At 43.6% G+C, this 13,914-nt stretch overlaps 1 protein-coding gene across 3 annotated transcripts in view; it reads right to left on the reverse strand.

Annotated features, from left to right (window-relative positions):
- Window positions 1-2,595: 2,595 nt before the first annotated feature.
- PRKCQ (protein kinase C theta) overlaps window positions 2,596-13,914 on the reverse strand; it is a 64,417-nt gene continuing 53,098 nt past the window's right edge. For all 3 annotated transcript variants that reach the window (XM_049814154.1, XM_049814153.1, XM_049814155.1), the window contains 4 exons: window positions 13,346-13,484; window positions 8,864-9,052; window positions 5,913-6,041; window positions 2,596-4,562 (listed from right to left, as the gene is read on the reverse strand). In XM_049814154.1, the coding sequence (XP_049670111.1) occupies window positions 4,407-4,562; window positions 5,913-6,041; window positions 8,864-9,052; window positions 13,346-13,484 (613 nt within the window). In that variant the 3' untranslated portion in view covers window positions 2,596-4,406. The remainder of the gene's footprint in view (window positions 4,563-5,912; window positions 6,042-8,863; window positions 9,053-13,345; window positions 13,485-13,914) is intronic.

Raw genomic sequence — 13,914 nt, forward strand, 5'->3', positions numbered from 1 at the left:
ATAGGCAGCTGAATTCAATTATTTGAATTGGGACCTGAATCCAGATTCAGGACAGAAATACTTGGATTTCTTGGGGGAGATGTCAGGGTAGGGGTGGCTGCTCTGTGTTGCCTGGGAGGCCAGATTAGATAGAGCCATTCATCTATTCTAGCCTCAGGCTGTCCCATCCTCTGAAATGTCTGAAAATCCTGTGCTTTCAGGTACAAAAGCAACTCTAGGATGGTACTGATGGCTTTGAAGAAAAACAGCAGAGTTGTAATTGAAACCATTGAATGAAATGTTGCATGAGATTATACCAACCTGTATCCCTCTTTTTCTTTTCTGTGCTTGTTTCATCTTCCACAACTCAATGATGTTTTTTCTTTGTTTCACTTTCCTTTTATTTTTCAATTACTTCATACCCTTGTGTATATAAATATTAAGGTAATATAGGGGATAAAGGACTCCACCATGCCTGTTTACCAAACAGTAGAATGGACCCCATCATGTCAGGTACAGCCACTGACCTGTACAGGACCACTGGCTTGCAATCAGTGCCAGTTACAGAAGAGCCAGAAATACATTAACTCCTGTACTGCACCAGCTCTGCCTGCGCTGTCTTGGCTGCTGTGATACAGCAAAGATAAAATTTCTTTGTAAGGAAGGAAGATAGAAAATCTTCCTGTGGTCTGTGCTGAGACCTCCACTGGCTCCTGTAGGTGATACGCTAGGTGAGCTGGCATCTTTTGGAGTGAGAGAGCAGTTTAGGTGCCAGCTGTGATTTCTCGCTTGTGTTTCAAGTGTCTAAAGTACAAATACAATAGTAAAGGGAGGAGCATACCTACTTGCAGTACCCACTGTTTGGAGCTGTACTGGCAGATGGGGACTTTTGATGATACCTCTCCACTGCAAGATATGCCTGGTAATAACTGGGCAAAGCTGACTTTCCTTTCTGCATTGGCAGCAAAAAGCATGGGGGGTGCAGGATGGAGCTTGGTCTTCCCTGCGGGAGAAGCGACCATACCCCTGGGCTCCACGCTGAGGAGCTGTGAGACCAGCCAGCCTCCTCTGGAAAGCAACTCGGAGGTGTTTGCAGGAGGGCTGAAATCAGGGCTGTCACTCACTGGTGACTGCCACTCGTCCTGACCTGTTCATCGGCCTGAGGTTTGGTTTGGTGAATGCCAACAAGTAGGAATTTATGCATCTGTCGAGTGGAGCTGCAAGACTGGGGAAGAAGCAGTTGGGTGGTGAGGACTCCCAAAACTTGAGCTGAGGCAGTTGGTGTTGGAGGTCAGACCCTGACGTTTGCAGGTGCCATGCTCCTACAGCAGTGCTGTGACCCCATGGGGCTCCAGAGCAGGATTGGGCCTTCAGCAAATGAATAATCAAACCAGGCAAGCCCCATTTACTATGCCAGAAAATGAACATTTTATGGAGGAGGGGAGAAAAAAAAAAAAAAAAAAAAAGGAAGAAGAAAAGACAAGATGGGTATGGAGGTGCCAGGTTGAGCCAAGACAAAGGAGCATCTCTGTGAGTACGTTGGCTCCTGCTCATTTCCGTGCGGGTGTTTGGCTTTCAGCCCTCACCGGCTCCTATCTCGCAATCGTTGCCACCACAGGAAAATGCTTGCTGCTTACCACGTCACTCTTCGCACACCACAGACAGAATTGGGAGGGTTTTCAGGCTGTGGCACCGGTGAGACACACAGTACGCACGTTCGTGGCTGCTCGTACCCACCTCCCCCATCTCCCTTCCCCCATCCTCAATGGGTTTATTTGGGTTTTAAGCTGAAGACACCTTGCAGAGAGAAGCAAACGCTTCATCTTGCGGTTTGCATCAAAAGCCCTACAGTAAGCCTAACACTGTATCTGCTCTGGCAGTTACTCAAACGTGTTCCTTTACGAGCCACTCTCACGTTTGGCTGCTTTAGCTATCTGGGACCACAGCTGTAGTGCAGAGAGCCCTGTCTCTGGTCAGAGAGGTGTTAAACCCTGTTGCTTTTCAGTTACTTAACCACAAAAGGTGATTCAGCACCCTTCCTCCTTAGTCTACACTCTTGGGGTGTCCCTGCATTGTTGTCAAGCACAAACCACTGTGCTGTTCCAAAGAAAACATCCCTAACAGTCATCTAGAGCGGGATACTGCCAATCTTCAAATGCTAAGAAATGCAGTCTCTGGTCTGGATCAGGCCACCCAGACTCCATCCACAGTATGTGAACAGAGTCAGGTCCTCCCAGGTCTTGGCTGATCCAGCCTCATGCAGATGTCAAAGGGTGATCGCCCTCTAATAGTAACGACCTCTGCACATCTGGGTCTGCAACCCCTCTGGGACAGCAGACCCCATTTACAGCCATGTCACCTTCCAGTAATTCAGAGGAACATTTTACTCTCTTCTTGGATACTGTTGCACAGTGCCAAATCCTTGTTTTAGATACTGATCTGTGGAGTAGTTACAGTTGTTCAAATGCTTGCTCATCTTGTGTATTTATGGGTTGAAACTGCGCTGGGGAACATCTCCCAGAAAGCACAGAGCCATTTTAATGGCTTTTCTAAGCACCTTTGTCCTTCATCCCTATTTAATCACTTCAGTGCCCATTTTCCAATTGTACACAACATTTTATTAAACTGTACAAACAGCACTGGCATTTAAAAAATTCCTGTTAACCGTTCTAGTTAAACATGATGACCAGCTGCACAAACTGTGAGCACAGATGCCCCCTGCATTTCATACAGCACAAACAAGGATTTCATAAGAATCACTGGACTGAAACCTTTTTCAGGGGGCTCTGCTTTTCTTGTCGACATTAGGCACTTCTGCTCTTGGTCCTGCAGGATTCGGTGCCCGCAGTCACTGCCAGCGATATTCCAGCACTGCCTGCAAGGTTGCATTCATCCTGTTGGGGGGTCCAAGTTGACAGCCTGGTCCAGCAGAGCCAGAAAGGCACCTCTGAAGGGAATCTGATTTTGGGATGACTCACCTTCTAGAGCTTCTCTTCTCCAGGGACTGAAGGGGTTGATGCAACGAAGCTCCAAATGTATACACTTCAAGTAGAGCCTAACACCAACTTGGGTGACTGCCTAAGTCTAAGCTATTACAGAATCCTCTCTTTGGGCTTTGACTTAATTTTGACCGAGTATTTAACTGGTATCTCAGTGACAAGCAGTAACTGGGAGGTTCTACATCTCTCCAACCTCAGAAAACAGTGCAACTTTATTTAAAAGGATCCCGTGATGAAAGGATCACAGAAAAGACTTTTTTTAAACCCATCTCCATTTCCACAGACTGCAAAGGGATAGAACACACAGCAAAATGTCACAAGGTGAAGGAGAGGACCACCCTCTCCTGATGTGCTGTCCTGCCCTGTGACCGTTGGGTGCAGCTTGTTGACGTATGTCCACCATCTGTGCCAAAGTGTTGGGTTATCATTTAGAGCAATAGAAAGTATATCAGCCTTTGCAAGGACTGATTACTACCTTTCAAGTAAAATATGCCAATGCCAGAAGGCCAGTTTTACGACCAAACAATGGTTTGAGGAAACCTCTTCCACCTTTCTCATGAGGTTTTAGGATAAAACTCAAGAAAGCCAAGTTCAGATTTTACTCTGAGCCTGGCGTGTGTGAGGACAGTTAAAGCTTTAGAACAGGGGTTCTTGAGGCTTTCTGCTGGACTGCAACTTCCCAACCTTCCTGACCAAGTACTAAGTGTAAACCACTGGTTTTCTGGATTGATCTTGACACTTGCCATGCCAATGATGCTCCTTCGGTGTTGCGTCCTTAGCTCCAGGGCCTCTGGTTGAGATTTAAGAATGCTGGAATGGGCACCTGCAAAGTCTTTTTGTCCTCCTGGGGCAAAATTGAATCCTAACACCTGTGAATGTTACTCTTAAAGTGTCTAGGAAGTAAAACTGCTTCTTCAAAACTTCTGTGTACACATGCACAATTCTGCACATGTACAAGTGGAGGTCACCAAAGCGCCCAGCCTGAAGTCTTCCCAGATGCCCTCAGGCCTTGAGCAAACCACTTGTCCTTCAGAAGGAGGTGGGCCGAGGTGAGATTTGAAGAAATGGGCACTGTTATCACCAGAAGTTCAAATATACTTGTTTTTTTCTTACAGAGAAACCCATTGACTGTGCGTACAAGTAGTGGGGAACATGTTTTGTCACTTCCTCATTTTCAGATGCTCTCAACTTCAAGAACGTTGGGAAAAGAGAAGAGAGACCAGAAGATACCACAAAGAAACTTCATCATTAGTGAAGAGTGGCTCGCATCTGCTACAGACTGGAATAAGCTGGAAGCCTCCAGGCATGGTACAAACTTTCACTGAGGTGTTTTTCCGGTGGGTTCTTGATAAAAATAACCATGCATAGTATTCAGTTGACAAAGTGTTACTCAAACCATTACAGAGAATCCCTTCAGAAAGGCAGATCTCAGGAAAATATTTTCTCCATTTTAGGGTTCACGAAAGAAAAGTTGCTGAACATATTTTGGTCCATGCTGTTAATCAGTGCTCTGTCAGCACAGGACAGTCTAGGTTTTTCATTTAGAAATTCCTTGTCAAAGTTGCTACAGTCACTCGGAGATTTCTTCAAGAAAAGGAAAAAAAAAAATTGATGTCAAACCACTAATATTCAGATATTCATTACAATGGTACTGGCCCTATCAGGCTGCTTCCTATGGGCTCAGCCCAACTAGTTGAGAGCAAGCTCAGCTCAGCCAGGGAACCCGCAATTCATTTGCTCTTGGCCTTTTGCACGTGATTAGTTACTCCAGCCCAAAGGATGTATAGTAACATGTCAAGCTGCAGTGAACTTCTGTCTGAGCTCTTAATATCCGGCAGCCAGTGCTAATCACTTGCTTATTACCATCCTGTTGAAGTAGTAAAGGGAATAAATATTATATAGGAGGCACTGAGCCTGTGATCCATTAATTCAGCCAGGCAGGGATGTTACAGCTTTGTAACACAGTGGACTGGACCCATCAATTAAATAACACTTGTGAAGGGCTGTAAAATGCAAGTATGATGCACTTGTCAAAATAAATTGTATTATTGTTATTAATAGGACTTCAATAGTTTAATAGGACTGTTATTAACAGTCAGGACTTTCCCGAATTAGCTGACCACTTGGTTACCTGAACTGCTTTTCCTTCTTTACCTTCTGCTGTGCAGTGAAAGGTAATCCTTGCAGAATGGGTTGCACTGATGTGGTTAAGGGAAGGTGTTTTTAAGTGACATCCAGAACCCTGCTATGGTAACTGAGAAAGTGATGAATAATTTATGGTTTCTCAGGTGTGGGCATGCCAGACCTGGGCTTATAGCCTTCAGAAAGTAGTAGTCATGATGATCAGGTCAGGCAGCCTAGCCAATAGACTTACGTAGTTCACAATTATCTTTCTAACGACTGTACAATGAGTGAGGCTGTGGTAGATCCAAATTGTAGATGGTTTCAGCTGCTTGTATCTGGTGTGCACAACATACCAGACAGCCTGTGAACAATTTAATCTGCGTTTGGACATTTAAGTAAGAGTCAACACTTTCCATTCTGATGGCCCAAGACCAAGGTCCTCCATCTACTTTTAGTCAGAGAGACTGCGTGTGCAGAGCAACTCCAGAAGATATAAACCTGAAAATTTGAAGGCATTTTGAAAGCTTTCACTTGGTGCCTAAAACTGTTAATTCCAGGATGAAGCAGACATTTACCCACCTTTAAAAGGCTGACTCTGTGAATCTAAACAGGATTTGAGGTCTCTGACATTAAAGACCCATGTCTGAAGAGTTTGGACTGTGCCCCTAAATAAATGGGTTTATAACATTACTGCGGGTCCTGGCTTTGGTTTATTGCTAGCATGTGCTGGAGGGTTTAAATATTTGGGGAATGAATAACTCAGGAAAGAAAGACATGAGATGGTAGAACTGAAAGAAGATGCATCCTTACCACTCTTGGTTTGAAAGGAGGTTCCATCCTTCTTTCTTCTAAAGCTTCCCAGTTTATTTCCCGGAAAAAGGCATGCTGGCGGATGTTCCCTCTTGCTCCCAGTCTTCTCTCAGGTTCTCTCACAAAAAGCTAGAATGTTGAAGAAAGAGAAATACCTTAGTCTTTTATCAATAACAGTGTGTTCATTAGGACAGTCCTACCAGGTAGGGGTTCAGACTTCAAACTCAAGCATGGCTGGTGAGAGTGTCAAGAATGTTCTACCTTGCTAAATTTCTGATTGGGGAACCAGTTTGGGTTCTTAGCCTAACATGCCAAAACTGAGACACCTTGGCCACATTTTTCCTTTGCAGGAGAGAGAGGACAATTTGCTAGAGTGACAACAACATATGTGTCTGAGCATGCAAATATGCAGCTACACAGGTGAAATATCTGGATTGCACTTGTGAGCTTTTGTCTGGACAATTTCTTCTTATCAGAAAATTTTTAAAGTTGAAATATAAGCATAATTTGTGAAAATACTACCCTAGACTATATGGGGTTACATTCATATCCTATACCTTTGGACACCTGAAGTGTCAGTATTTGACCCTTTATCATTAATGGAGAAAAACAGTCATCTTAGGTGCAAATAATCTGACCTCCTTTACACACTTAAAGATGAGTTAAAAGACACTCTGGAAGTGCTCGCTTCTCTCCACTCACTAGCTCACATGCTGACAACCATCTACTTCGTCAAAAGACAACTCCCCACTCAGATAGCTTGAGTTTGCTGCACACTGCAGGCTACAAGTCCTGCGGATGACTAATTCTGCTGAAGACAGGGAAAAGTCAGAAGAGGGGGCATATTTTTTCACCATCACCTACATACAGGCCTAAGCCCACTTTTCAGTTTAGTGTAAACACAACCTGTTCTGTTATAGATGGTTTTATGGTGATGCAGGAGCCATTTGGCTCTGGAAGCAGCTGAAGTATTCCTGAGGGAGAGTTTCAGGAGCGCTAAATGCTTCAGAGCTCCTCTCAAGGTTTGTGAACAGGAGGTACTGCTGAAGTATTGCTGTGTGTGAATAGTTTAAAACTCATCTTTATATCTGCAGCAAAATGTCTGGGGCCTCCAGGCCAGCTGACCCATAAAGAACCAGATCCTAGATCCCTCCAAAGTTGATGGAGAGGAATAGTGGCAACACTTGACAGAAGGTGACCTGAATACAGCCAGTATGTCCTACTCCAGAGGAAAGGGCAAAATTTCAAAAGCACTTTATTGTTGAAGGTCACCTCAAAATGGACTTGGGTTACATATGGTAGAAGTTTCTTGCTACGCTATTTAGCCAACAGCGAACTATTAATTCAGTTATCCAGAGCATACAATAGATACTACTCAGCAAAGAACTAGTAGAAATATCTAATGCCAAAACTGGCAGCAAAATAATCAGATGTATGGACCATTGAGGGCCTGTTTGAAAAAAACCGAGGCATTGGGTTTTGGTGAACACTGTGGGCAAAGCCTCACCAAAACGGAAGTGTCCTACAGACAACTGATTACTCAGCAGTGCAGACTCTGTACATTAAATTCTGTGCTGCTAATACAGGCAGTAAGCAGGGTCGAATAAGTAATTATCCAGAGTCAGTGGCAATGACAATAGCTCATAATGGAGAAAATGTTTTTTTTACTAAGCAAGGTAGTTTATTGATTGGTATAAAGAAAATTACTACCTCTAATCCTGACAGAAGTACAGGTTGTTTGTGCAGAAAGATGGCAGTGTATGTCCCAGAAATAGAAGTTCAAAATCTCAGTCTGCTATGGTATGTCTTCCTGAACAACTGCTTTTGATTGTTTCCATTATTATCATTTTATAGTGATACCTAAACATCTGAGCCCTGCTGTGCACAGCACAGATGCTAATATAATCTCCTGTTCTCTTTTTTTTTTTTTTTTTTTTTTTGTAATGGAACGCTGTATGTTGTCCTGTTGCTTAGTAAATGCAAAAGTCAAGGTAGGGACTGTAAGTCAAATATGACCAAAATCTTGTGATGAAGAAGTTACCTCACAGCAGCTGAGCCATTATAAGCCTCTGTACATGCTCACTCACCATGCTCCATCTCGAGTTAAAATGCCTTAGCTTAGATCATGTTCAACAGTCCAAAGCCCAACTGAGGGAAGGTAGCTTGTTAGACTAGTTGTGATTTGATTGCATTTTTATCTTGCAACTCTAGAATAATTTGCATCCCAAGCCAGAAAGGCTACAATGATAAGTGGCATGGGGCTGAGAAGGAGGCAATGAAAAAATCAGTGTATTAATGGACAGGAACCTAAAAGATGAGGAGGATGCCCATTAGAGGGAAACAGAAGTGTGCTCCACTCAGAAAGGACAATATGCATTCCTATGTAGGAGATTGAAAGGGCCAAAAATCCAGATGACTTGGTGCTACTAGCTTGAGTAGCTCCGCTACTTCAGGACACAGGCTTTGTTTTCCTGCTCTTTAGCTCAGTGCAAAGATGCAAAATATTCTCTACCAAAAATCAAGCTGAACACCAAAGCAATATACCCTAGATGTCCTCCTATCTCTGAGGCACAAGAACTGCTTCAATGCCATAATTATTGAGGATGTCACTGTAACCCTTAGTTTGAAGCCTGGCAGAATATCTTTTTCAGGAGTTAACATGCCTTGCACCTTAGGGATTGCTCTGCAAAGAAACTTCTCTCTGCTGGTATCCGATACCCTGTGATACTACTTGTGGATGTGAGGAGCCATCATCACAACTCAGGAGAAAGAAGACACAAAGATGGCCTTATGACTCAGGTCAGGTGTGCTTTGAGGTCCACGGACAAGAAAGTGACTCTCTCCGGTCCTGTCACACTAAGTTTGTTTCTCCGAACAACAGCTGAAGGTGAACAAATCAAAGATGACAGTTCTGGCAAAAAGACTTTATTTTGATGTGTGGTATTTCTTACCTTCACCAAAATGTCCTTGGCATCCTTGTCAAGCCAGCGAGGGTAGAATGGGTTATCCATACGGATAGACTGGAAAAGCTCCTCTTCATCTTGGCCATGGAAAGGAGACTGGCCAATAAGCATCTCATACAGGAGGACACCAAAGGACCACCAGTCAACGGAGGTGTTGTACTTCTGCCCCAGCAAGATCTGCCCAAAGAGAGGAGTGACAAAAAGACAGACGCAAAATGTCTGACGTGAGTATTTCAACCTCAGAAAGGTTGGCCAGACCCTGACCTTCCAACAGCCGCTTGGCACTGAGTGGGATAGCAGAGATGCTTCCCCCTGCCTGCAGCATGAACCAGAGCATCTGCCGGGGGTGCAGAGGCTGGGCTTCGAGGGGGTCCGAGTCTCAGCCTCACCTGGGTGCCAAAACAGTCCTTCACACTACAGATAACAGGTTGCATGTAACTCTTAAGTTACTTGAACAAATCCTTGGCTACCGGGGAGATCTCTAACATAAAAAGTGAGGCAAGTCATCCTCTGCCCGCTCTCCAAGTTATCCCAAGGGTTCAGATCAGGCTTGTGAAGTCCAAGAAGACAAATGGTTAGGCATTAGCATTTTGGGACTGATTATACTCACACAAGCTGGTATTTTAAAATTACAAGTGTGGCAGTGTAGGGGTACTTTAGGACTATCAGTCAGTAGAAAAGGTGGGAATCTATCCCAGCAAAATCTGCCCCAGGAAAAACATGAGAAAGCGGTTGCTGATCTGTCCTCTTGAGACCAACTGAGTTATAGGTAGAGGAATGGTCATTTGTCCCTCAGTCAGTCCATTGGTTTGTGCCTTTCTGTGTCAGCTCCAAAGTGAAGGCTACATCCAGTGTGTTGGGGCCGGGGGGGTCACCAGGAGTGACGACCTCCCCTAAGAAGGGATGTGGCCTTTCCTGGTGGCCAGACACCACCAAGTTCTCAAGCTTCCCCTCTGGGGAAGCAAAATTAATCTCACCTGCCTTTAGATATCTGTTATGGAGATATATAGAGCTGAACCAGTTATCATTACCACCTTCTATAGTCAAGGAAGAGAATCAGTCCAATTTTAGACATCCAGCTAAATATCTACCCACTGTAAAGTACGACCCCCTATTCGTCTCCTTTGGTTATCAAGGAGTCTAGATAACTTGCTCATACATAGATATTTACATGGCAGATGTCTAAAGGTACATGTGATGACTATGATGTCTAGGATCCTTATCAGAATTTTAGAGCTGGAGAGGGGAATAGTTCATTTTAAGGCACAGTCTTCACACTTGAGCCCACAGCTTGGTTGCAGTGTGATCCCTTATACTATAGCCATGGTGTAGGTATCAATGACAAGCACTGGAGATGGCTTAATACCAGTGAAAACAGCTATCAGGATGAGTACATATGAAACTACTGATAGTTGAAAAATTATGATTTGGAGAGGTGATCTTTACTGCTGGCTCTGAGTGGAAGTAGGTGAGTAATTTCTTGACTATTTTCATACCTTGGCTTCACTGCTTGTAAATTGCCTCTTGGGCCCAGATTCATCTTATTGCCTAAAAGTTATGTGTCTTATTAATTTAGTTATCTAGAGTCTTTCCATAGTTGATGGAGGGAAAATGGCAATTTAACTGACTTACACACCTAAGATAGGAAGGGATGACTTGTCTTCTGGGATGCTTGTCTTTCTACAACACTATAAAGTGCCATCTAATGCCTCATTTTTAGATGAATTCCCCTCTGATGTACCTGTGGCATCTAGGAAAGCAGGACCTTAATATCAGAAGTCTAAACCCAAGCTGATGTAGAATGCTCATGAGTAACACCTTTGTCTCCAAAAATGCCAAAAGAGGAGATAAAAAATGGACAAAAAAAGCTATTTGAATATAAGATGCAATATATACACTCAGAACCAAAAAAAAAAAAAGGAATCAGCAAGACTCTGTAATATATTTCTTCTGGATGAGTTATAAACAAAATCATCCCAACCTTTCCTTCTGAAAAGACACATTGTTTTTATAAGGCTTTACTTCTTAAAGTACAAAATGTCTGGAAATTAAAATTAAATGTTTTATGACAGTCAAAGAAAAGATTTATTAGCTTTGCAATTCTCTGGAAAAAATAAATAAACTCAGCAATTTCATTTCAGGTTAAGCATTTTTTTTTTTTTTTTTTTTTTTTTTTGTCAAATATTTTTCAAAATAAAAAAATTGCTTGTCTACTGACCCAAAGCCCCCTTATTTACACGGCTGTAGCCAAGGTGCTGAGTCTATAACAAATTACAGTGCTAGAAGCTGCATTGAAATACTGACAAAAAGTCCAGTGCTCCTGCCTCTGGCAGGAGAGATGATCCATAAACTCTAGCAGTGCTTTCAATTTAGAGGTAAAATGCTTTATATGCACTCATTGAATCTCTAAAATAAATGATGGTGCAGAAATAAAACTCTGAGCTATTTTAGTCTTTCTCTTTTCTAGGAAGTAAAATCACAGATAATGGATTATTACTTGGCTCTATTTTTTTTAAGGATCAGAAAATAGCTTTTTTTTTTTTTTTAAGTAAAAGCATATTGAAGTGGAATAAAAGACAATTGTGGCTTGATTGCAGAGCACACTTACACCTGCTTTTAGGCAATACAAATCCAATTGATTTGAAGAGACCAGCCCTTGTGTCAGCAGTGGTGTAACCTAGATCAGAATTGAGCCCTTGGTGCACAGTAAAAGATCAATGAATTATAGCGGAGGGGAAAAAAACCAAAAGCTTTAAAAGCTATTTGGAAAGTACCAATATCCATCATGGAAACACTAAAATCAGGAAATGGGATCTTGAAAGGCAAATAAATGGATTTTAGAGTGATGTTGGACATGATGCATGGATGACTCATAGGTTCTTCTCTGAGCTGAAAAATGTTTTCTTTGGCCTCAATTTGCCACCTAATTAGTCAAAGCCTCTCCATAGTAAGATCTCGCATTGCGTGAAGTCACCAGGTTAAAGGAGCTTTCTCTTTTCTGGAGATATCTGGTCCAAAATATCTAAATTTACCAAAAAAACCCCAACCCCAAATCCCCCCACAAGTTTCTGTCTGGGAAAAAATGGAAAGAAGTAAGGATCTCGCTATGGGCAAGCTGGAGTCTGGGGTCTGTGATGACCCAGCTTTATTGCATGGGCACATAGAGGCCAGGTTCAGCTTTTCTCCACCAACTATCAGTAGATATCAACTGCAGAAGGAGAAGTGGAACTGTTGATATATTTTTTGCATGGAGCTTGGAGACTGTCTCCATGCAAGCCCCACTCTTTTTGAGTCAAGGGGACAGAGCAGGACCTCAACATGAGCTACAATCTCTGCCTTGCCCTTGTCAGCTCAAGCAAATCCTGGCCCTGATACAACTCCATCGTCTCTAGTTTTAGAGCCCCCTTCACCAGGAGGCAGCTTGTGGAGGCATGTCCTCCAGGGATGGGATTCATGCAGTGACGTGAGATGCTCTGGCACCTTGCACAGCCAAAGCAGAGAAGCAGGTAGTCCAGATCCCAGAGTCAGCAGGTCAGGTCCCAGTTGTCCTCCAGACAGCAACACCTCTCCTCCGACTGCTGGCATTTCGAGGGTGAAAATCAGGATGTATGACCAATCTCTTGTTTATGTGTCCAAGCATCTCCATCCCTTTTACAAGCAGCTATTGGTTGTTTTTTATCTTTACAGACCTTCAAGCCTGTGCTCAGTTTTTAGGTTATGCCTCTGATGGCAGAGCCTTTTCAGAGCATATAGTGCCTTATTCAGCTCTGGGAGGATGCTCATGATGCAGGCTGTGTTTGCAGCCAGCTAAGCACCTGTCTGAGTAAGGGAGAAGTCCAAGTTTATGGGTGCCATCCCTATTCAAGCATCAGAGCATATCCCAGAGGGAAGGTAAACCCCAATCTCTGCTTTATAGTGGATCCAGCCTCTCTTCTCTATCTAAAGGGTGGTTAATCAATGAGAAGGGAGAATCACCTCCACGCAGGGATTTTGTCTCACCTTTCTCTATTTTCTCTCTCAGGTTGTGATGAACATCATCCCTTAGAAGTGCCCATAGCTCCCTACCAGCTCTGAAGGAGCCTGTACAGCCATAGAAGCCTACTGTTAGCTAGCTAGGGAACATGCTTCCCATTCCTCGTGCTGTTTCTCTCCCTGAATTGCAGACCTATCTCTTGGAGCTTCTTCTGCCATGGCTCAAACTGGATTTTCATGAGGCATTCTGTTACTTGGTTAAGCCAAGCACCGCTTTCTTCCCAGGCCCATTTGCACAAAAAAGAGTTAGCCACAAAAACAGGCAATGCCAGACAGCAACGCAGGCTCTGAGTCAAACTGAAATCCAGTTCCTAGCCTGGAACTACTCAAAAGCAGGTTATTACTCTTTGCACTCTCCAGCACTGACTGACAGTCATGTCTTAAGACATGTTTTCTCTCCGACAGAAGCATGCTGACCTCCCTGGACCCCACACCTACCTCAGGAGCGATATAGTCAGGAGTCCCACAGAAAGTACTTGTCTTCGCATCCCCAAACATGTTCTCCTTGCACATCCCAAAGTCAGCAATTTTGATATGCCCCTCATTGTCCAAGAGGACGTTGTCTAGCTTCAAGTCTCTGTGGAGAAAGAGAAGGAAACCCCTTCTTTAAAGTGTTGAAGAACCACACAAGTTATTTCAGCAGGTTACACTTATTAACTTGCTATCTGCCTCTGTGTCGTGCCTACATGTTGCAATTACAAAGGAAGCTTGAGGGCCAAATGAGGAGCTGCTCTCTTAGACTTTGATATCCCTCTTCTTCATTCCTCCTGTCCCAGCACTGATTCATTTGCTGGAGAAGAATTTATCCAAGACATCTTCTAAAAGTTACCTCCTTCGAGGATGCAGAATAGTGAAGCTAAAAAGGGCTTCGCTCCTGCCCTAACACAGCCTGGGCCAGGTGAGCAAGAAGGGACCAACTAATGCTCACTTTTTCTTTCGCTGGGAGTCTCAGTACTCTCTCTGAAGCTGCTGCCAGGTGTCCCTTCTAGTGCAGGCTCTACAAATGT

Source organism: Accipiter gentilis, chromosome 11 (assembly GCF_929443795.1).
Source record: "Accipiter gentilis chromosome 11, bAccGen1.1, whole genome shotgun sequence".
NCBI classification, from domain to species: domain Eukaryota; kingdom Metazoa; phylum Chordata; class Aves; order Accipitriformes; family Accipitridae; genus Astur; species Astur gentilis.